Here is a 25,105-nt window from a genome sequence, read left to right as displayed (position 1 = left end):
AATCGAGAGTGGAGGAAGATTTTAATGAATATTTCTAACATATATCTTTCTCCTTAAGAAGATTCCTCAAAGAAGAATCGATTTGTATAATTAATAAAAATTTTTTCCCCTGTTTAACATTGATTAAACGAAATTAGTTTTCCCTTCTTCGTTGAAAAATGACTCTCTCACAGTCGCGTCATTCAATATTATTATCGATAAACATAATAATTTTTCTTAACCTTATCGAAAAACGAACAAATCGAACAATCTATTCTATTCTAATTTTATTTCTATTTTAATTTTATTAATTTTTATAATTCTAATTCTAGTCTAATTCTACTCTAGATTTTTCTTATTGTAAAAAAATTCTTCCTCCAGGAATCAGAGACCTAGAAACTTCTCGAAACTAGATCATTAAAACGCACCATCTGTCTCCAACACGGTATACAATTCCTCGCCGAATAAACGGCCTTCTTCCAACATTGGCTACCATTCACACCGATTTCGTTTATTCGTCGAACTCGCTCCACGGGGAGTGCTGCCGCTCTTTTTACTCCCGAACAAATTATCGTCCACTTTCTTTACTCCCCCCCTCCCAACTTTTGAAAATTCGAAATGAGTTCGCGCGTGGGTGGGTGATCGATTTCTCGAGGAGAACGCCACGGGCGGTCCTGGAACCATCGATCGAGGAGGAAGAGGGAGAAAAAAGGACAAGATCCCTCGAAATTAGTCGAAATTAGCGAATTTAATCCGCATTGGTGTGCGTGTACAGTTGAAGCTCCAATTAGAGGCGTGTCTCGTTCACCGTTCGACAGGCCAATCTCTTGAAATTTCTTTTTAATGGCTCGCTTTTCTTCTGGATAGTACGACTCTCTTCGTTACGTCACATCCGGCACGATTTACGAGGGAATTAAAAGATCGACATGTATCCTACGGTGTCGTTAACGGAGCTTGTTTCTTGAACATTGTCGAAGACGAAGAAGATGTCTTCTCGTTGCCTCGTCTTGTTTCCCTCCTCCTCGAGAATGAAAATGTTTATGTACACGACACTAGTATCGTTTGGAGTAATTGATTGTGCATCGATTCCAATTCGATTGAAATTTTTATAGCTCGGCAAAGAACGATAGTGGAGATATGGAATTTGTTGCATTCTTCTTTATAATGGATAGTTGGTTGATTTAACTTTTCATTTCTCTGGGAAATTCGTTAATTAATAAATAATTCTTCTAAAAAAACTTTCCATCCAATTATCATTTCCCCTTGTTCTCTGAGTGACTCTCGAAAGAGAGCTGCACCTGTTAGAATCCATCGAAACCTGGGTCGAAGGTGGTGGTTAGTGGCAGTGTTTCGTCACCGAAATTACCGGCATTTCCGAGGCGAGGAAAATGAAGGCCGAAGGATAATTCAACAGGGAAGGAGCCTTCCGGTTAATCTAATGACCGTCCACTTAGGACAGCTTTTCGTGCCGGTAATCGAGAAAATTGGTAAAGTGCGTATTGGAATTAGGGGGATCGTTAATTTATCGACTCGATAAATAACAGGCTTGCGTTTAAATCTTACGTTTCTTCTTACGTTCGAAGCGATAATTTCACCATCAAAGAGCTTTCAAATTTCCAAATTTCGCTCGAATTTTATCCACAAGAAAACATCTCCCGTTCCACCTCACTTCCCTCCTCCCCAATTTCCCCCGATCCAGTTTACAACCTCGACGCTTAGTCATCGCCTCGAACAAAAGGTTACCCTCCCCCCCTCCAACAATGGAGGCCGCGCGGCATAAAGATCCTCCGAAAGAGAACAAAAGACAGAGAGAGAGAGAGGAAAAAAAAGAATCCGTGAAAATCGAATTAACCGTGCACGATTACGAATAACAAATCCACCGCGTTAATGAGCGTCGCCGGAAGCGTGCGCGTGCACGCGAGGAGGGGGAGTTCCGGGGAAAAGAGAGAGAACGACACCTGCGGCCGGCTCGCAGCTTCCGGTTCGCCTGTGGGGGCACAGCCAAGGGGACAGAATGCACCGGTGGCGGCGATAAAATCGTCTAATTGTTTCGCTAAGCGTATGCGAATGTCCAACGCTCGCTCGCGCGCGTATTTTTCTCTCTTTTTTTTCTTTCCTTTATTTTTCCCCAAGAGAAACCACAAAAGAATCCGTAATCGTAATCATCGTTGCGGGATATAAAGCAGATCGTTGAAATCGTTCCTTTCTTCCCCTTCGAGATTAATTCGCTCCGCGGTAATGCGCGTTGCAATTAACGTAACTATGTATGTAACCAAGAGAGTTACACCTCTCTTCTTCCTACTCTTTTCTACGCCACAAGACTTGCGGAAAACAACAATGCCTCTCCCTCTTAACGATGGTAATTGCCCAGGATTATAATATATATATATATATATTCGTAGGATGTAGATTGATACAATATAATTCGAAGAAAGGGTACGTTTCGATCGTAAATAAGTTGTTTTTCTCCTCTTTCTGTATGCGCGTACGAACGATACGATCTTTGCGTAAACTGAAAAACAGCTACGTTTTTTCCATCGAGAGAGACGAAGGGATTTGACTTTTACCGAATCGAGATTACACGCAAAAGATAATGCAAAAAGATTATTACTATGTATGTAGATGTACGAGAGTTGTTTTTCAAGAGATCTATATAATATATCTTATTATTTCCAACGTGTATCTCTTTTCAACTCATTTATTTATGAATCATTCCGTATATATTATTTATTGCATATATTCCGTATTCGTATCAAGATCTTTTTCCCCTTTTCCCCCGCCGAATGGAATGGAAACTGAGAACTACGTACGCGAATTCAAAAGTATAAATGTTTCCCGAGGCGGTTCGATGCCGATTCAACGGCGATAAAAGCGCAACATGTTTCAATCGCGAAATACACGGCGTGCGTGTACGTGGAAGAAACGTCGGTTTAATTACGTTAAATCTGATGTTATTAATCCAAACGTGTTGCGCTGGCAGCCGCGCCTCTTCGAGGAAATAATAATAATAATAATAATATTGTAATATTTTCTTGACCGTAGGTAAGAAGAAGAGTGGTTTCAGGCGTTGGCAAAGGTGGAGTCGAATAATGGTAGGAAATTGCTGCGGCAATTCTTCTGAACCGGACGCGGAGAGCGAATCGACGTGTTAAGCTTATAGCAATAGGAACGGCTGAATTTCAGTGTACGTAACACGGAAACTGTGTATAGTTATCTCCTAATTTTGGGATCGGTTGGAAGGGAAGAAGAAGAAGCTCGATGGGATCGACGACCTCGAATCGTTTCAAAGAAATATCGAGATAAAGATCAAGCGAATCCCAGTAATTTTTTGCTGAAAATACATCCAAGACATCGAATTTTATTTTTCAAAAAACGGAATATCCTTCATCCCTGAAATAAGGATAAGATTGAAGAATCCGTGGACGATAATTTTATTCCTCTTTTTTTTCTAATCCGCGTAGAAAAAGGAAAATTACTTACGGATGAATAAAATTCCAAGTATCGTTAATTGCAGAAACATTTTTTTTCTCAAACATTCATTCGAGTAATAATTGGCCGATTCAATTAAGATGAGCGTTTCGAATCGACCAATTATCAGATATTACAACGCAAAGGATTTTTCCTCTCCTCTTCGAGTATAAGAGGAGATAATCAATCCTAGGGATAAATCGCGATTTCCTAGGGATACCCAAAAAAAGGAACCGGTCGAGGAAGAAAGGAGAGGGAGACAGAGAGCCACGAAAGGGTTCTCGAAACATAATTAGAAGTTGTATCTCCTTCTCGTACGCGATAAAACGGACGGTCATTATTTCTGTGTTTAGATAATCCTGGCTTGGATGGATTTTCTCCCATCGGGGCGCCCTAGCACGGACAACAACCCGGCGACGTGGATTTAAATGGCGTCTTTAAGAATCGTCTCTTAAACAGCAATTTAGTGGACAAATCATGGGGGAATGTTGATGGAGAGAGATGCTCGACGAATAGGTCAAGCGGGATGTGACCGTCCCCTTCACGATAACAAACCAGATACGTGAGTATATCTGGTTAATTTACAACCGTGGATTTTTATCCGTGTTGTATTAATTCGATTGAATTAAACGAAACGTCGTTTCTTCTTTCCTTTCTTTTTCCAGATTAAACATACTCTCCAATCAACGATGACTCGACAACCAATTTTATTATTCACAAGATTTATAATTATCTTCCAACTCTCTTACAACAAACGAAATAAATAAAAGAGTTAAAGAGAATTCATGTATCTTCCTTTATACAAATGATTATACTCCGTTCAAATTTTTTTCTACCCTCCACACGAAAAATTGCAAGATTTCTCTCTATCGTATCCAACAATCGATTAAACTACGATCTCTGTTCTCTGAAAGCAGCAGCAGCAACGTTTCATCGTTGTTCCCATGCGAGATATATATATATAAAAGGCGGCGCGTTGTATCGTAAAAATTAAACGACGTTCATGCGATTGATTATCGAAATTACATATCTTTCGTTCTGGGCGGATTTTCTACGGACGACGACGACGAAGGCGCAGGAGGAGAGAAAGAAAGAGACTAGGCTCGATCGCACGTAATTGTACGCGATTGATTCGACGGGGATGGATCCTCCAACTCCATCGTCTCGAGGGAGGGCTTAATAAGTCGTTTTCGAGAGATAATCCGAGGCGGGTGTGTCATTTCATTTCTTCTTCGTAATTTCGTGCCCGGTCGCGGCGCGGAATGCCGCGTAGATGAACACTCTCGTCGTGCATCGTGCACCGCCTAGATACACCGCTCCCTCCCTCCCTCTACCCGCGCGAATCACATCTATTTCTATCCTCCCTCTTCTCCACCGATTCTCAGCTCCTCTCAACAATCCTCCTCGATAAATTTTTTATTCGGTTCCTTCCAATCGAACTCGAGGATGAACACGTCGATTACGTATTATCATCGTACCTTCTTTCTTTTTATATCGAATATATATATCTTTCATCGTGGAATGGAAAAGCAATTTTTTCTCCCAAATGTTTAAAGAATCCTTCGGTTTGAGAAACGCTGGCCCAGGCCCCGTTTTTCCCTCGCCCGGGGCAACGAGATTACACTCATTCAGAGATTTCGGGCGGCCCGTCTTTTTCCCTCCGCCGCCCCACGCTCAATGGACCGTGGTTTCTCGGCTGGATTTCCGTTTCTGGCCGGGCGACGACGCGGCGAGTCGCTCGTGCCCGCGGGGAGTCTTTCATTCACCTTCCACGCGGGGAGGGAACCGAGGGGGAGGAAGAGACCTGCGGCCAGCCACGGTTGCACCACGAAATTAGCTCGTCGTGTACCTGTTTCGTCCTCCTCCTCCCCCTCCCCGTATGCGTGGGACGATTCCACGATTCTCTACCTGGCGCCAACCTCTCCATCCTTTTCCGTCCTTGGTCTTTGGAACGCGCCTTAATTGACAGGATGCAACGAGATGCGTCGATCACGAGTTGTCCGTCGTTCGAAACTGCGTCCGATTTCGAAGGGATCCAGCGTTTCGAACAAGAGGAACACATCGAGATCGAGATCGATCGAGTAACCTAACGTTGCCTTTAAACTTTTTGAATATATTAATTTCAATATCCAACGCGTGTATAATCTTCGTCGAGATACGACGAATAAACGAGTCGTCCAACAATTGGAAAAATTATTTCGAAATGACTTTTTTAAACTTTTCAAGAATCGAATCAATATATATCTATCTATAATACGAAGATGTTCGGGAGAGGACAATCCTCCTCGTGCCTAATTACTCGGTCGTAAAACGAGCAAATTATTACATCCACGCGTTCCATCGAAGGAACATCCATTACCGGAGATCCCCCGTAATAACATGTCGTCTTGGAGGATGAATCGTGGTCAGTCGGATAAAGCAACGGGTTTCGGTCTCGCGGGGCGAACCGGGAATAAGAAGGGAGGAACGATATCGAGGAGAGGTTGTTCGAGGAAGAGATAAAGCGGCCGAGCTTTCGAGTCGGAAGGGAAAGGAAAGGAACGCGAGAGAAGATAGAGGGAGGGGGGGGAGGGGGGCGATTCAAATTAAATGCCGTTGAAACAAAAAATGATCGAGTAATGACAGCGCGCCGGGCCTTCAGCGGTGGCTCCGGTATCTTTGAGGCGAGGTGGAGAGGAAGGGAGGACCGTGTGATTACCCATCGACCAATACCCGTGCTCAGAGCGGCCATCATGGCCCGTGGAAGACGTGCAATCACGCGGTTCTCCAGCATCTTCCACGGCGGGATGGGGACGGGACGGGATATTTTTCGTCTCTCCGTGTACGACGCGGCACGCGTGAATCTTCTTCGATCCGGCTAACCAACAATGTATCACCCGTGCCTCCGGAACGATAATATACTCGGCCTCGAGAGATAATGGGGAAACGGAACGATTTCAAATTTATAATTTCGAAGTTTAAAACTCTCTCACTCTCTTTCTGTCTCTCTGGAGAACGATTCGAAGATATTACGAAATTTAAAAAACAAATTTTCTGGAAAATATATTTCAAAAGCGTTGATTTCTGTAATATAATGATCGAGGAAAGGAGCGAATTTTTCTTTCGTGACAAAACAAGAGTTGCATGGCGATTTATAATCGGTGTACCGTTGCGTCACGGTAAGGATAAATAACTAGGCCTCGAGAAGGGGACGACACGACGTTTTGGTAAAGGTGTAACACAGTTGCGCAAAAGCAAAACTAGATAATGGCCGCTTTCACGTACCGTAGCCTCGCACGGCGGTTCGGCGAACGTATGTAATTTAACAAGTACGCCTTATCCGACAGCCATCATTGATGAGCAGTGAGCCCTATAACGTTAATTATTTTCACGGTTCTCAAACGCGTCTTTTTTTTTTTAAAAACCCTCTCTAACAGGCAACGCTGGTTTCATAGAAATTGGTTCGAGGTTGCTCGGTAATTAGCCTTGCTTCTCCGGAGAGAAGCCATTGCTCTACTAAAACTACTTATTGCTTACGGAAAAGAAAAAAAGAAAAGAAAAAATAAAATTTAATTTCATCACGTATAATATAATATCGTAACGATATCAACGATATTACGGACGCACGCATACACACGTATAATATATATATCGTAACATCTCGACGACGTCGAGCAAAGTCGCAGAGATCGAAACACCCGCAATTAAACTCGACTCGATGAAAACACGCGGTAGCATCTCAATCGGGAACAATTAAGTGTAATGAATTCCAAAGGTACGAGCATGAAACTCGCGTATTTGCATGATACATTGCCGTGGCGCGATGCGCGTCGACTGAGAACCGGCAATTTATGACCGCATATTTTTCTTTTAACGATAACGCTTAAGCTCCTCTGTGTAATTGCATCCTGTGCCCACGCTTAAAGCCCTGTCCACACACGCGGATCAGCTGTTCGCCCAAGCGGCGGCCATATTGCGATGCGCGCGCAACGCCTTCTAAACGCCTCGCCTCTTACCTTCTCTCTTAACCTCCCGTAAACTCCCGCTTCCCCTCCTTGTTCCTTTTATTAACCCCTTTTTTTCTCTTTTCTTTTTCCCTCCCCTCCCCCCCTACCACTATCTACGAATGATCGGCCGACGATTTCACTCGGCTCTCGTGTGAAACGCGGATAATGACGAGCAACCGTCGAAGGCAGGAATAGCCGCCGCTTAATAACTCGTTAATTATCGTTTTAGGAAATCCGCGCGCACATCCAATTACTTTACGTAACTCCCGCGCCTTCATTTCTCCGTTCTGGTCGCGGTAATTGGTTTAATTGCGTTTCGCAAACGGGAGAGGGAAAGAGAGGGGGGGAGAGAGGGAAAGAGAGAAGAAAACTGCTTGGAGAACAGATCAGAGAGAACAAGAAGAAGGAGGACTTTTATTACCATTCTTGGAGAGATTTGAGAAAGAGAAAAGTATATGTATATAGAGAACGGAGAAGATCGCTTTTTCGATTTCCTCGGACGATTTCCTCGATCGATAACGACGGGTGGATAGTACGGATCGCGTTCACATCGCACTTCCGGTGAGCGTGTGATTCGCTAAAAATTCGTTTTGCCCGCGATTAATTACGACGAATGGAGCAATGCGTTTCGTAGGAAAAAAACTTTCTCCTTTGATTTCTCCTCGATAAAAATGGAAATGGAATCAACACGCTAATTATCGCGTGTTGTAACGAAAAAAATTAGTAGAATGGCGAGGCGAATTTTTTGAAAGGCGAAACGTTGTGGAAATATCGGCGGTTTTTTTGTTTATCTGTAATTAGATTATTCCTAGGTTTCCGCTTCTGTTTTTTTAAACGTTGAAAAAGGACAAAAGGTTCTTAAAAATAGCTCGCAAAGAGATACTCTACTCGATCGAGCCTAATTCGATAAGAAATATCATAGATATTAAATTTTAGTAGCATCAACAATCACTTTGACTCTTATCCTTTTTTAAGTTTAAAAACAAAAGATTATTCGAATCAACGAACGAAATTATCCCAATAATTACTGTAAGAAATTTCAAACGTAATAACACGAGAAAATCAGATCGAAAACCGTTTCATTTCCAAACGCGAATAGATGAATCGAATTGATAAGTTGATTACTCGAATCAAACAACGAGGATTAAAACGAAATTATTCGAACAAATACCGTGAAAAAAGTGTAGAAATTTCGATCCAAACATAACAATCTAAAACAGGATAACACGAGAAATCAGATCGAAAATTATTTCCATTTCCAAACGAGAACAGATCGATCGAATTGATAACTACTTAACTTACTCGAAACAATAACTCGAAATTAATCGAACATATAACATTATAACCTAAAACAACAGCACAAGAAAACTTCCAAACAGATCGATCCGATACGCGAATTAACGAAAATTAATCGGACATAAATAATTAATCGAAGAAACTCGCTTCTTCAACATAACCTAAAAATAACAACGCGAGAAATCGGAACGAGAATCAAGTTTTCCAAACTTGCAGAATGGATCGATCGAAATCTCGTTCGAATTACGAAGCAACGAAAACTTGGAACTTAGAAATTATTCGAATGAACGAGCGAGAGGAACTCGGTGAACGTGAAAATAAAATAAAATAAATCCTCCTACGAGAGTTTCCGTAAACGAACGAGTACACGGTTGTGCGCATGCGCGCGCACTTTACTCTTTACTGGCGGCAATTAAGAATCTAAAGCCGCCTTTTTTGATCGCGATTCGCCGACCTCCTTCCTCCTCCTCCTCCTTCTCGACGCATCACGCGATCTCCACGCGGATCTCGTGTTAAACATCATTTCAATATGTATATATATATATATATATATATATATATATCTTCTCGTGGAAAAGGGATTAGGTTAAATCGTTAAATCGTTTCCTCGCAGGAATTTTTCACATCGCGATCCTGCGCGATCGTTCTCTCTCTCTCTCTCTCTCTTATAATCGTGCCTCTCTCGACTCGAGAGCTCGATCGAATCCAACGCCACCAGAGAGTTAATTGGCTTCCAGGAATGGCCGCCAAGGGGTGGCGGGAGGCGATATACCCGGTTGGAAAAAATATTTCAATTGGCGTGGCGGGCAGAATGTGAAAGCGACTCTCATTCCATTATTCCAGGGAGGAAAAATTGCTGGCGTTTCGTTCTTAAATTTCCATGCAATGGACAGTATTATTATTATTATTATTATTATTGCTACCTGGAAAAAAAACACGATTAGAATTGGTGAAAAAAAAATCTTGGTTCAAGAGGATTCTTCTGGATTTCTATTATTTTCCAAACGAATAATAATAAATTTCGATCGAGATTGAAGAAGATTGTTTTGCACAATTGTTTATTATTACCATAGCACGTACGAAGAGAATCTAGGTTCGAGGATCTAGTTACGGTAATTTCTATTTTGAGATCGATTGAAAAAGTTGTTATGAACGAAACAAAAAGGGAGGGGAGGGGGAAAAAAAAACACGTGTCGTATCACGTTCAGATTTCGCCCATCCGCGACGAGCGAATATTATTTTTCCAACGCTCACTTTTGACTCTCGTTCCACGTAGAGCGTATCTATCCTATCGATCGCAATGGAAAGTTTCGACAAATAATCGGATTAGAAATTTCTAAAAGAACAAGAAAAAAAAAAAAGTAACGACGGAACCAAGAAACGAGCAACAGACATTTTTTTTAACAGAGATTTCTTCTGCAAATTAGCAACCCGTTACCGTAACATGCTAGAAATCGTTTGGCTTCTGATTAATAAAGAAAAGGAAAAAATACAGAACATGTCAACTCGCGTACACGTAACGAGTATCGCGGTTATTTTATTATTATTATTATTTCTTTTTTTTCATAACTCATCCTCGATCCATATTCATGGAGGAAGAGAATAAAACGACGAAATTATCAACGGTGTATCATGTTGTGTGTGTGTGTGTGTGCTATATATATATATATATAAATATGGCGGTGGTTGGATAAGATCGCTCGTATTTAGCAACAAAATCGGCGTGCAATGCGAAAAGTTTTTCACGACTGCCGTAGCATATAATGAAGTATAGTTACTTCCTGACATCAAACTAATTCGCCGCCATTACGGTGATTTATATTATATGAAATTGCCCGGCCAAGCTCTTACGCCAAGCGCGATTCAATTCGCTATCACGCATTCACCAAACCATGAACGCACGAACGTTCGATAATGACGTGAATCTGCAGCTTTGACCAGCGAGAAAGAACACCGATTGCCGTGAATTTATATTTTCAGTTTTCCTTCGAAATCAGGCCTCCCCCTCTTCGTTCTCATTTCTTTCCTTTTTCTTTTTCCTTTTTTATAAATACTCGATTAATCCCTTTATCTATGTAAAGGAGAAAGAATTAAAAAGAGATTCGACGAACACTTCGAATGGAACGACGAGTTTTATTGATAATTTTTTGCTCGCTGTTTAACTAATAAAACGTTTAATAAGACATTTTTTATTAAGAAATTGTAACGTCTAATTGAAAGAGAATTATTATTATTGTTATTATACTATTACGATTATTTTAATAGAGGAAAATTTTTAGAAAACGAGAAGGAAAAAATTAGAAAGGAAAGGAAATGAATTGGTACGAGAGTGTAATTACCGCGTAAATGAAAGCTATATAAATTATGAAAATTATTGCAATAATTACGGGAAGCAGGAAAGCTCGAATTATAAATATGAGAACCGCTAATTATGATAAATATAAAATTATATTTATCATAATATCCGTCGTGTTATTTGACTAACACCCACCACGAGTCATTATTATTACATCGTTCGATCCGTTGTTTCTTTCTCTATGTATTTATTTCATTTCTAGGAAGATTTTTCGAGGAAACGAGATAACCTCCACTTCTATTTCTTTTTTCTCTTTTCACGAGACTTGGTCGATCCTCTCCTACGGAGAAACGGAGCGAGGAGGAGGTAGAGCGGAAGTCGGGCGACGTCTCGCCAGTTCTTTGGACAATGCCTCGGCGAAGGAAGTAATTCGCCGAGGACTTAGCCCGTGGCGACGGTGTTCAGACTCGGCCTGTTCGCGGCCGCGCTACGCGCGCGTAGGAGGCATTGTCTTGACAACTTAGCGGTTATTTTACACGCTGTTAGCTCGGTAAGCTAGCCACGAGTTTACCGCTGTTTCTATGCTAATCAGCCGCTATCCAAAGACGGACGGAGCCGAGGTGTGCTCGTGTGCTCGAGTTAATGCGGAAACTCTTGGGCCAAACTTCGCCCAGAAGGGAATAGTTGTGCGCGCGTCCAACTTCGAAACCAAGTCGAGTCACCCAGCCAGCCGTCTTCTTCGTTCCCAGGATTAAATTTCGATTTAAAGGAGGAGTTCCAACAATTTCTTTTATCAAAATATAAATATTGATCGAAAATATCCAGAATAATATTTAAAAATAAAATTTCACATTTTCTTGACTTTCCTTGAACAACCTCCTCGTAAATGCAAAATGAAGGATACAGGATGATATCATCGGATACGTATTATCTATTATTTAATAATAGAAGAAAAAAGAAGAATTTTCTTCAAACAAACTCGAATGGTTTGGAATATTATTAGTTTTTTTTTTTTTTTTCAATAACTCGTCATCGTCGAGAAATATCTCTTTTAATGCCGATAATAAAACAACGATGAATCACTCGTACGTGCACACACACACACGTGTATAAAAGGCAGGGCACGTATTGGCCAGGTATACTACTCGTTTTACACCGGCGTTACAGGTAGATAAGTACGAGCAAGTTTCCTATATTAGTTTAGTTTAGTCGGGATTAGCCGGCTCCACCAACCCTTGCGAGCGGCATACCTATAAGGGTACGTTGCCGCGTTTCACCGCGCCACAAAGGCAACTTTAATTGCCACAATAATATATGCGCGGGGCATTTGCATCTGTACCGTGCCGCTGCCTCGTAATTGTATATCCCTTCCGTTTAATTTCCACTTTTACGCCAACCCTTGACGCGCGCGCCAACCACCACCAACAACAACAACAATAATAATAATAATATCCTCTTCTTTCCATTCGTCCATTATCGTCCGTTATCGAGATATTTCTCCAGTTTCTTATCGAAAGGGAATTATTTTCTCTTCGATTGCGGGCGCAGGAAAGATCCAATCTCTGATCTCTCTTCTCCCTTATCGACGAGATGGGCAGCGGAATAATGCTGGAATCCCTCCCCTCCTCGAGCGCAACCGACAATTTGCACGCGTTGTGTCTCGAGGCAGCTTTTCGAGAATGGAAAAGAAATTCCGATTCATCGTTCGATTTTCGAATAGTGTCGGCTATCCTCGAACCACAATTTCGAAGAGGAAAAAAAACTCCTTCTCCTTTCCACACCTTTCCTCGTATCGATCCTCGCCAAATTTATTCCAACGCACTTCCTTTCTCTTTTTGTTAAAAAAAAAAGAAATTCGAGGCCAAGGGGAGGCGGGAAAAAAAAAAGGATCATCGGATCGACGAGACGCGACAAGTGACAAATAATAATCTTGGTCGAGGAGGAAAGGGGAGGGGGGAGAGAGAGAGCCGGCGTTGTTCCTTCCTTTTGTTTCGAAAATTTCCCGAACGATGGATGCCCCTCCCCCCCCGTCAAAGTGCGGTGCCGCCGGACGTGCGTGTCCCGCGGGATCAATGGATTTCGCGGCCGTGGAACAAAAGGCGGAATGGAGGGACGAAAGGAGGAAGGGAGGGAGGGTGAAAAACGGGAGTAGATCCGTCGAGGTAGATAGGGCGCGGCTGGCTTGTTGTCGTTGCGGACGTGCTTCTCTCTCTCTCTCTCTCTCTCGATGTCTGCCCGGGCACCCGTGAAAAATAACGAAAATTCAGGCCGGGCCCTAGCAAACCGATTAAGCCCATTATACAGTTTTTATCAGCATGAGAAAGATCTAATAGCCCTCTACCTCCCTCCACAGAGCGTGTGTGCGTTGGGTACACGCGCCAAGGCGTACACACACACACTTCCTCATCCCCTCGATGTGTCATACCGATCGTTCGCGAGTCTCCTCGAATACGGCGAGGTTTATCGCTTCCTCGTTCGAGATGATGTGAAAATTCTTTGATTCTTTTTTTTCTTTTTTATTTGGAGGAAAGTTTACTTCAATCGATCGCTATTTCATCGAATGGACGGAGAGTTAAATGTTCGAAATCGATCTTTAATTTTCGATTCTTTAGAACAGGTCCCTTATTTTCGAGATACTTAAATTATTGAATAAATTTTAATCAAAAGGTAGAAAAATTTTTCATTTACATTATTTTTTAATTATAAAATTTTCAATTATTTCGAAATAATTAATTCAACATATTCTTTCTTTAAACTTTTAAATATTATAATTTGTCACGCAAATAATTTTAATCTAATTATGCTTCGTGTAGCAAGTTGATCGATTCGATTCATTCACATCTCTCTTTTCCGAAAGTCGACAGATATTTCCAACCATCGATCCCAATAATATCTCTTTGATACAATACGAGTATCGATGCTTGAATAATTACATCTATCGTCAATTCTATCGAAATAATGTTATACAAAACGAGAAAATACGAAAGTATGAAAAAAAAAAAAGAAAGAAAGAAACGTTGCAATAATCAGCCCTGTCCATCTATATAAAACGCGAATATCGCATAAAAGAAGGGACGGTGGGCGAACGCCTGTACGTAACAGGCGGAACACACGGTATATATATATAAAGAGCCCCCTCAACCCTCTTTGCTTCGGCAACACCTGCAGGAAATCACAACCCCCGAATGCAAATATTATCTTAATTGCTATAGAAAAGTACCGCCATTACGAGGAAACGCTTTTTTCTTTCTCTCCTTCCTTCCTTCCTCTCTCTCTTTCCTTCAACTTTGCGGCCGCGCAACAACGACCCCCGTCGTCGAGATTAACTCCTGGAACCGGGGAGGGGGACCGCCGCGACCACCTTTCGAAAAGCAACCCCCCACTAAAAAAAACCACCCCCCCCCGAGACCGCCCACAGAAATCGCACAGAAACGATGACTCGGTGGAAACGAAACGGTGCGAATAATAATAATAATAACAACGGTTTCGATAAAGTGAATTAATTCCTCGTGGGAAAAGAATTTCACATTTTTCCCTTTATATTTATTTAAATTGATAATAATAATATTATCTCGAAGGGAATGTAATTTTATGATTGGGAAAAGATGGTACTCGTGAAAATTCTTCCCAAATGATTTTGCATAGAAAAGGGGAGGAAAGGGCACGTTTAAAGTGTATCACACACGTGGAAAAGAGAAGGGAAAGGGAAAAAATTTCAGTTCCTTCATTTGTTCGACGGCTCTCTGGACGGATAGGGCGCGGGTTCGGGAGACGCAAAGTGGCTCTTACATTCAAGGTTTCAAGGTTATCTAGCTCGCTATCAATGCAAATTGCCGGTAATGGAGGCTCTTAGACGAAATCGGATACGTACGGGAATAAGGGAGCTCGGCGTTTGCCGGTTCTCTTTAATCGTCTCACCTGCACGATTGTGTCGTCCAAGGAAAATCTCGAGGTGTTATCGAATGCGTTTGCGTGTCGAGTTTTAAAAGAGTCTTTAATTGAAAAAAAAAAAAAAAGAATAAAAAGATAAAAAAATAAAAGAAAAAATTGATTTTCTTTTTATCGTTACTTCTCTCTCTCTCTCTCTCTCTCTCTCTCTTCTCTTCTCTTCTCTTCTCTCTATCTCTGTCTCTCTTTATATTCGTTTATCACGAAGTGAGCAATGGTTTATCAAGTTTGGCGATCGGCGAATTCGTTTCAACATTCGCGATGACGAATTAATTTTCGATTTATATTTGGCAAGCTCTTTTTTGGCCAACTTCCGGTATATATTCTGTCTTTAATTAATTTCTCATGCAGACACAAATACTTGGGCTCAGCTTGGACGAATAAGTGAAGAAATCTGGTCTTTATTCTTCGCTCTTTATTTCACTTCACGTCTCTTTTAAACGACGCCAATTCATTCTTACGCAAGGAATCTCTAGCCTAGCAAACTAGATAGATAATAAACGATTTAAACCAATCCCTCGTCCGATCGTTCAAACCGACGATCGACGACAGCCGCGCGTTTATTTGCGGCGAAATCGTTTCCACCGATCGATAACCCCGCGTCGTTAACCGTAATGTAGCAATTTTTGCACGCGATAAACTCTCGCGGGTTTCGAATTGGAAAATGGGACGTTGTACTAAAAGGAGAAAGAAAAAAATCCCGTTGAAAATCATCGAGCCGAGTTCGTGGCCGATCCCCATCGGTAAAGACACGTAAACGTTCGTTCGCTTGCACGCAATTTGCACAGGCGAAACGCGGCCTTATACAGCTTCACCTTCGATTAACCCACCCGTTTAACTCTCCGTCCACCTTCTCGACGCCGCTCTCCTCTTTCGTGCGCCAAATTTCCTCCACCGATCGGTTAACGAGCAGTTAAACGCGCACCCGCCTTTATATAATATACTCTTGCTTCGAGAAATGCTTAACAAAAGAAACGTTTTTACGCGTCTTCTTAAAGAAAATTTGAGAGGAAACTTAAGAACAGAAGAAGAAAGACAGGGAAATCGATTCGAAGATAAGATAAATCTATGGAAATCTAAAAAAAAAAAGAAAGAAAAGGGCGAATGGAAGAGAGGCGCGATGCGCATGCGACTTATGGAAGTTTAGCCGTTAACTTAACCGGCGTTTACCTTAATCTAAGATCTCGGCTCTGGCCTGCCGCGTGCACCGGTATAATGTATGGCCGTATGAATATGCATCGGACACGGTACGAGCTACGACCACCACCACCGCGCGAAACGCGTACGCGCGACGACCCTCTGCTCTGCTCTGCTCTCCTCACGCTCCGTTTCCACGAACCCCCCCTCTTCACGTGCCTTTTATTTAACACTCGGTTTAAAGTGTGCGCCGCCGCGAGGAGGAGAAGGAAAAGAAAGGGAAATCTCCTCGAGGAGACAGCCAGGGAGAGGCTCGATTCGAACGGTAAACGGCGGTATCGGTAGGGGATCCAAGTTGGATCGAGTAAAATCGTGCTGATTGATCGTGGTTGCGGTGCCTGCGGTCGCGATCGCAATTAATTCATTCGCTCTCCGTTTATCATCCCCCCGTCCCAACGAATCTCGCGTTCGAATTCAATTTCCAAGCTTTCCAAGATCGAAAATTTTATAAATATATCTTTTTCCTATCGATCAACCAACGAATCTCGCGTTCGAATTCAATTTCCAAGCTTTCCAAGATTTGACCTCCCCGATCGAAAATTTTATAAATATATCTTTTTCCTATCGATCAACCAACGAATCTCGCGTTCGAATTCAATTTCCAAGCTTTCCAAGATTCGACCTACCCGATCGAAAATTTTATAAATGTATCTTTTTCCTTCTTTTAAGTACTTAAGAGATCGATATGACGGTTTCCTGTTATTCAACGTTTTATCTTATCGTAACATTTTCTAAATACGAATCCACGAATGGAGGAAAGAAAATCCAACGTCTCTAAACACTTTCCTTTATTCGTCCTATCATAATTCACTACCACGGGGGACAGGATTTGATTTTTCCTTTTTACTTTTTGCGGGCGGGAAGAACACCGCGCCGGCTCGTGCTGCAAGGAGGAAGAGGAAGAGGAGGAGGAGGAGGAAGGCGCGCGCGTAGGAAGAGCGTGCAGGTTGCACAGCACGCGCGAAACACTGTTAACCGAGCGTGGGAGTAATTTGTGAGCTCGCGAGTACGTTTGGCGGCCGATACCGGAGGAAGCAAGTGGAAGGTGGATCCTTATCTCCGCCCGAATTTTACGACCGTTTTAAAGGATCGTTAATTTCGGCCCGTTTATCGCCCGACCGCCGCGCGGGATCGCCTCTCCTCGTCGATTCTCCACCGATGCAAATAAAACAAACGCTCCTCTCGATCTTTGGAATTAACAATCCAAGATTGTCGAGATCGATGTCTCTCGATTGATCGAACGATCTTTCCTTTTTTTTGATTCTTCGAAATTGAGCTGAGATTGCTCTGTCGATTAATCGAGCAATTACGAGATTATTTCTCCTCGATGCGATAAAATCTTTCTTGCCTCTTCTCGATACGATCGTTGAGATTATCGTTACTTTTCTCTGGATACCGACTTTAGAGTAATTTGAAGAACAGTTTAATTTCTGCCGTTCGACGAGACAGGATCGAATAAGGAGAAGAGGGCGCAGCCGGGCGTGAAGAAGCGCGGTTAGGTTGTTGAATTTTTTAAAGCCTCGAGAGCGAATTAACATGGATACACCATGTATCGCGTTAACAGGTTAGACAAGTGTACCCACGTGTCGGTTTATTAAATATACATGAGAGTCTCGCCGCTCGTGGTGTGAAGAAGACCAAGTGAAAAGTTAAAAGCGTTAAAACTGTTTTCATCAACTTGCAATTAACCCTCGGCTTAATCTTACACCTCGGAAAGGATTTCTTATTGAAAAAAAGAAAAGTAACAATCTCGAAAGAAAGGAAAAATTCACCTTTTCAACTTCTAGAGAGAAAAGAGAAAACTCTAAACCTGTTAACCCGATTTCAGACTCGTTTCGAAAGGGGTGGTTTCTTTCGAGGGGAACGAAAAGGAGAACGTTTAACGAAATAAGTTCACAAATCGGTCGTGAAAGCTGCTTTACGATCGGATAAAAATCCTCGAAACCAGCCACGTTCGCGTCACGAAACGCGTACTTGTCCCTCCCCCCTCGTAAAACGCGATCGATTCTTCCAACCAATCCTCAATCTAATATTTTTATATTTAAAAATACAATCGAAACGAATCTCTCTCTAAAAAAGAATAATTCTCGAATAATCGAAACTTTTATCATCGATTAAGAAACAACTCACCTTAAGAACGTAACTTTTTCTTCCCTCGTTTCGTGGAAAAATCACGGAATCGTGCTCATTGTTCGGCCTTCCGTTCAACGAAGCCTCTCTTTCATTCCTCCCTCGTGACTAATTCTCATGTTCCTTTAATGAGGCGACAGGAGGAGGAGGAAGGGGGGTGTTGCACATCCGCAAAAGGGCAGAGGCAGGAGTAGGTGCAAACCGAAGGGAGGAAAAGCTAAGCGTTCGCCTTTCTTGCCGCGGTGGCCGTGGTTTAAATCGTGTCACGGTTTGATGATCTCATTACAGGCTCCGTTAACCTGTTTTTTTCCTTCTTTTTTCCCCTTTTCCACCGTCGAGCCAACGTCGTTCGCCTCTCTTTTCTTTTTTTTCCCTTTTCGTTTCGTACAAATGTGGAGAGGGAGGAGGGAGGGAGGGAGGACGTTGATATAACGTTTCGTTATTCTTTCCTACGGCGTGTAATAATCGTCGCTTAATGGTAACACGTCACGCAGCGTAGTTAGCGCGAATTGCCGAGCACTTAACGACGGGAGCATTTCTTAGCTACCCCGATTCGGCCTCGTAATTTGTTCGATAAAGGAGAGGGAGGGGGCACGAGTTTCGTTTGATGCTCGCAATTTCACTCTCCCTTCGACTATTCAACTGCGATTATTTTCATAATTATTCCACGTAATATTCGCGATGGAAAGAAATGGAAGGAGAGAGATTCTCGCTCGTCGTATTTCATCGAATTTTGGATGTGTTTTTTGGAGAAAAGAAGATCGATTGTTTAAAAAAATAAATAAATAAATAAATAATCGAGCGTGGACAGATACGAAAGAATCCTTACAAGATACTATCAGCTTCATCTAAACGCGTATACGATGCATCGATTAATTCGATCGATTTTTTATATATATATATATATTAAATTCTATCCTACTTTCAAACACAGGGTGTAGGACGTAATCGCGTTGTCACAGCACGCCATATGGGGGTCTCGTAAATACGCATCCGCCTATCGGCTTCCACCGCCCCTAATTAAATGATGCCACCCTAATTTCTATAATTCTTCCATTTCGATTCGCCGCTGTGTGTCTAATCCGATTTCGTTGGTTCGTCGACGAGGCGAGCGCTGTTATAATTATTCCTCGGCGAGCTTGCGCTCATTGTTTCCGAGCGTGAACCGTATTTTCACGTTCGAAACGCTCCAATAGATTCCAGAAAGAGCATCCACACATACACACATATATACGTACACAGTACGTAAATTGGAGCGGGCATAGTTGGCAGACACCGAGGCGAGAGGGAGAAGGAGAGAGAGAGAGAGAGGAGGCTTTGAAACACCTTCGAACCAGATGGTCGTTAGATCCGATTCACTGATCCGCCGGTGGTGAAATTTTTGGTGGTGTTGGGAAAGTTGCGTTTTCCTTTCCTTTTTTTCCCATCTAATCGAAGACGACAATTTTTCATTATTTTTATCTCGTTTCGATATCTCTTTTCAAAACTCGTACGCGATTAAAATTCCACGCAGTTCGAACAAATTGTCCAAGAATCGAAGAAAAAGTTACTACAATCTTTGCACCACGCATCGAATTATTCGACAATAATCGTTTCGTAACACGATTTCGATCGAAAAAGTATTCGAGAACCTTAAAATCGTCCAACTTGGGGGATCGAACGGAGGTAGCAGAATATCATCCTTGGTCCTTGAAGTGGAAGCAGCCACCACCACCCTTCGTCCTCGATGCCTCTTCAACCCCCTTCCAGGTGGTTGCGTCTCCTCCTCGCTCGAGAGAGATCCGGTGGAAGCTCTGGAAGCGCGCCTCGTATCACAATCTCTCTCTCTCTCCTCCTTTCGAAGAACCCCTTCTTCCCCTCCCCCGATTCGGTCGGTTCTCGACCCCCCTCCTCCCTCCTCCTCCCAAGCGCTTGTGCTCCAAGCGCGGGGACTCGGCTCTCGACTCCTCCCTCCCACCCGAGCCGCGCTATAATGAAAGATATTAACTACAATTTTATATCGAATTACCGCTGAAACACATTTCAAATTAGTTGGGCGTAGCCGCGCCACGTAGCGGAGGCGCCGAGGTCCCCGTAACGCCGATTGGCCGCCTCGTTAGCGCCGCTCCCCCCGATTGGCCGCGAGCCGTAAGGGGTGGGGGAGCGGGGGGCGTGGCCGGGTGGCGATATGGCCGCCCAGGGACGAGCAACGGAGGCGGTCGGCGTCCCGTTCAGTGCGAGCAGATCAGTCGAGGCAACCCGATGCCACAACGCACGCACGCCTCGGCCTCGAACCGACCGATCTTCTCAACAACACGAGACAACGATTCTCGAGACGATTCTCCATCGATCCTCGTCCGTCGAAATCTATATCACTCGCGCGTCCCACGATCATTCATCGCCGCGAGTTCCGATTCCACGCGCGCGCGCGCGCCTCAGTTTCTTCTTCCGATAGAAGAGAGAGAAGGAGAGGGAGGAAGGAAGGGAGAGAGAGAGAGAAATCGGAGGCTTAATTGAAATCGATTCTTCGAAGGAAGGAAGAAAGGAAGAAAGGAAAGAAGGATGTCATTCTCCTGTTGGACGCAAGTTCGTATCGTTGCACGGAGGTGAACGAGAGAAATCGAACGAGCACAAGTTTCCTCGCTTCGAAGAAAGGAACATTTTTGGAGAGTTTCGGTGAGAAGAGAAGAGCAGATAAAAGAAGAGGGAATATATATATAACCGGTTCGTTCGGTCTGTGCTCCGTCCGTCCATTAATCGCGGTGCGACACCAGTGATTAACCGGTCGGATGATCGAGTGTGCCTCGTCCAAGATCCCGTGGAATCGCGTCGTCTTCGGCCACCGGTTCCATTAAGGGGATATCTGTGGAACCGGGCTGGCGGCCGATTAGACACCTCTCCGCGGAGGAGGAGGAGGAGGAGAACCGAGTCGGCGCTGTCACTCCTCCCTCCCTCTCGAGGGTGTTTTCCCTCGTTCGTCTCGTATGTACGCGTGTACGTGTACGGATCATTATACTCGTCATCGTCGTCATCGTCGTCATCGTCACGCCACGCGGTGTCGCGTGAAAAAGCAACGGGAGGAAAAGAAAGGGGAGGAAGAGGGAAGGTTTCCTCCACCGCGTCGTGAAAGGAATAATAATAATAATAATAATTGATAATTAAACGAGGAGGGGGAGGGGTGCGAGAGGGGCGAGGGAGGGGAAAAAGCAGAGCGGAAATGGCCGACGAACTGGCTGTTACGCGCGGCAATTATGTTAAGTGGCCAATTAGCAATTAACCAAGGAGGCGAGCGGAGCGCCCCTTAATTGCCCGCTACGAGAGAACGTCGACGACGACGACGACGACCAAGAAGAAGAAAAAGAAGAAGAAGAAGAAGGTGGAACGAGCGCAAGGTGCGTCGGTCGCATTTTCCTTCGAAATCGTCGCGTCATCTCGAAATATCCGCGTTTTTTCGCGAGTTTCGTTACAGAAGAGTGTAATAAAACATACAAATATTCGTGGAGGAGCGGATATATCGGATAGCTGAGCGAGGAGATAGAATGTCAGGGGTAAAGGGGGGCGAACAGGAGGAAACGGGAAGAAAGGTGTTTGAAGGAGGAAGTAAAGATAAAGTGAAGTGAAGAAGAACAAGAAGAGAACGAAGAGAGAATAATAATAAGAAGAAGATTCGAGGTGTTGGACTCTGCCTGGACTACGCCCCGTCACCGTCGGCAAGATTCTGTCTCCCAGGTATCGGGCGAGTCCTGGGGTGGCGACAGAGGCACCCGCGGGTGGCCGTAGCCCGAAGGAACCACCTACGTGTACCGTGATGACCGTCCATCACCACCACAACCACCACGTGGCGGCACGTAGCGGCGTCACGGTGGCCAACGGCAACGGTGGCCTCAACCTGACCAGGATGTCCGGCCTCGAGGCCCACAGGCTGGAGAACATCGTGGAGAGGAACGGAGTGAGCGTGGAACGCCTGTCGAACGGGCTCGTCGACGCGAGGGGCAACAATCACGGGGGCCCCAACAACAACGGGTTGGAGCGCGGGGACGCGTCCTCGACCACCATGCCCCAGAGGTCTAGGTTCATGATCACCGACATCCTCGGCGGCGCGTCCAGCAAGATGCACCACCAGGCCGCCCTCCAGACCCAGGAGCCACCCGCCAGCCCCCCGTCCACGCCCAGGGACCTGAGCGTCAGGCACCAGTCGAGGACGTCGTTGAGCAACAGCAACCTCGACGAGGACAGCGACGCCAGCCACCACGATGGCGCTTCCGTTACTTCCAATGGTAAGCGGCATCCTCCCGAAATTTCCCTTTTCTCCGACCAATCCTCCACCGTTTAATCGATCACTGCCGCTTCAAGGTACGAGGATCTAGGAGGGGGAAAAGGGAGGGGAATCGAAATTAATTTCGCCACTCCACGCACGCACGCACGCTCGCGTCCACTTTCACGAAGGTGTCAAGGACATTTATGGGGGCGGATGTTAGAGAGAAACGATAAAGAAACGTGGATATTTCCCGGGAGATACAAGGGTCTTTCTTCTTCACATCGAACCGACATCGTTTAGGGATTTTAATGGTCCGAAATTGGTCTTCGGCTCTCCAACGCTTTAATTATGTTACCCTCATTTGTTCAACTCTTGGCTGTACGCGTCCTCCCTCCTCTTGGGGGGCCGTCGAGTGAATTCACAGTTGTTTTTCTCTCTTCTACTTTATTCAAAGTGCCATTTCTCTTTAAATTTTTACTCGAGCATCGAGATTAATAATCGCTCGTATCGCAAGAGAATTACGAGCAATTTTTTTTCTTTAAAAAGAAATCCTCCCATTCCTCATTTCTGGACCATCTATCTATCGCGAGTTTACCTCGGCCCTCTCCTTTAATTGGCCGATGCTTCACGGCTATTGACCCTTGAGGACGGCCGGCCGTAATAATATGTAACATCGTGATCGATCTGCCTTTCGAAATTTCACGGAACGCGGCGCTTTTTCTTTCTTTCTTCCTTTTTTTTTTTTTTTTTCTCTCTTCTTTAACGATCCCGATATGATTTTTCCTTTCCTCGGTCCCCCCTTTAATTAGAGGCCGCGGGACTTTTTTTTTTTCGGCATTTTAATGGAATATCCCGAACGATCATTACCAACCACCATTTCGACACTTCCGTCCGCTCATAGAGTTCCTTTCTTTCCTCTTTTCATTTAATTCGCTTTAAAAAAAGAAATCCTAACTCGAGATCCTTCTCGCTAACCCGTCTCACGTATTCTCTATTGGCTCGAAACAAGTATTATTATTATTATTATTCTTGCTTTTTATTATTCGAAATCATTCTTTTTACTTGTCCAGAAGAGGAATATTATTTTACACCTCGATCGATTCGTTGACAATTACAAGGAAAAAGGAAGAGAGACAGATACTCGTTTTTTGATTGCCACGGAAAGAGAGAGAAGGGAAGGAGCAGCATTAATCCAGTTAATCTCGAGACGATTTCCAACGTCAATTTTCAACCATCGTGTAAACACGCATCCCCCCCTCTCCTCCCTCTTGCCGTTCCACGAGGCTCGTTTCCCTTGCTCGAGGCTAAAACCTCGTACTCGCTTATACTTTTCGTAATCGGCTTATTTTTATTCGTAAAAAAAAAGAAAAAAAAGGAGAAAAACAACAACGAAAAGGAGGAAAAAAGACATTAAGAACAATTACGCGCATGACTACGGCCGCTACGTGATTAGAGGCACTAATACTGCTTCTTGGCTGTGAGAACCGGAGAATTGGCCGGCGTTTTCCTCCGCGCGCAAGGAAAAAAAGAAAGAAAGAAGGAAAGAAAAAACGGAAACAACGTTTTATCCCGCTTCGAACAATTATCCTACTCGCGAGTTTCTTCCCTCGATATCGATCTCGAGAGCCTGTAAATCACGTACGAAGCAAGAGGTCACGGCAACCGGGGCAATTTATTAAATCGTTTCAGGATTTGCTCGTGTTTTAACGATTCGTCGCGTCGTGCCAATCCCCCCTTCCTTTCTTTTAAATTCTTTTAAAATTTAATCACGATGAATCTTTCCGTGATCGATAAGATAATATAAAATTCGTGATGCATCGAAAATATCTTAGATTCCACGCATCCGTTTCAAACAAATCGCATCGCAGTCTCGATAGTGAACGATAATACGTTTATTTTTTATTAACTTGAAATTTTCGTGCATCAACGTATTTCAAAGAAGGAAAGAATCTATACTTACAGTTTTTTCTTCCGATTATCTTCGAGGAAGAATGCGGAAGAAAAGGAATCGATTCTTTTCTTTCGATCGAATAAACTGTTATCAGTCGCGGTTAACTTGAGGCCGAGGAATTAAGGAAGGCCAATTATTAGAAAGAATAATTTGCAATTACAGCAGCGAACGCGATCCATCATTCATCAACCCTTTCCCTCGCCAAGAATTCCCCTTCCCTTTTTTTTTAAGGAAAGAAACAATAATAATTATCGAAATAGTTCTCTCTCTTCGAAAAAGAATTACGCGACGATTATTAAAAATAGGATAACGGGCGTTTGAAGAAGGAAGAACGGGGAGGGGGAGCGAAAGAAAAAAGAGAAGAGGGGAGGGGGTATTCGTCGACGTCGACGGGTTGACGTTATCTCGTACAGCTGTTTTGCGCGCGCGCAATCTAATCTAGCAGGAGTAATTATAGGTAACACGCGGCGTTGTCCACCTTGCTCGTTCAATCCAATAAAGAATTAATGAAAGCCAATTAACCGAGAGGAGTAAGAGCCGTCGTCGCTTAATTGCCGTCGGACACGCTTGCGCGACGCCACTTTGCCCGACACCAATTTTCCTACCATCTCAATCGT

At 43.7% G+C, this 25,105-nt stretch overlaps 1 protein-coding gene and 2 long non-coding RNA genes across 5 annotated transcripts in view; 2 read left to right on the top strand and 1 right to left on the bottom strand.

The window, feature by feature from the left end:
* The window catches only part of LOC100577162, a 30,992-nt gene extending 26,735 nt beyond the window's left edge, over positions 1 to 4,257 (top strand). The window contains exons 2-4 of one of the 2 annotated variants that reach the window (XR_001702489.2): positions 3,022 to 3,163; positions 3,801 to 4,009; positions 4,113 to 4,250. This is a non-coding gene — a long non-coding RNA (uncharacterized LOC100577162). Of the gene's footprint in view, positions 1 to 3,021; positions 3,164 to 3,800; positions 4,010 to 4,112 lie in introns of both variants that reach the window. The other variant, XR_001702490.2, reaches the window with a different exon arrangement.
* The window catches only part of LOC100577278, a 74,769-nt gene that overhangs the window by 23,521 nt on the left and 26,143 nt on the right, over positions 1 to 25,105 (bottom strand). The gene's annotated exons all lie outside the window — the stretch shown is intronic.
* The window catches only part of LOC725590 (homeobox protein B-H2-like), a 33,978-nt gene continuing 29,372 nt past the window's right edge, over positions 20,500 to 25,105 (top strand). The window contains exon 1 of the mRNA XM_001121415.5: positions 20,500 to 22,556. Within this exon, the coding sequence (XP_001121415.2) occupies positions 22,088 to 22,556 (469 nt within the window). The 5' untranslated portion in view covers positions 20,500 to 22,087. The remainder of the gene's footprint in view (positions 22,557 to 25,105) is intronic.

This window comes from Apis mellifera, linkage group LG3, assembly GCF_003254395.2.
Source record: "Apis mellifera strain DH4 linkage group LG3, Amel_HAv3.1, whole genome shotgun sequence".
Taxonomy (NCBI): domain Eukaryota; kingdom Metazoa; phylum Arthropoda; class Insecta; order Hymenoptera; family Apidae; genus Apis; species Apis mellifera.
The sequence above is the reverse complement of the archived record's forward strand: the minus strand, read 5'-3'. Positions and strand labels throughout refer to the sequence as shown.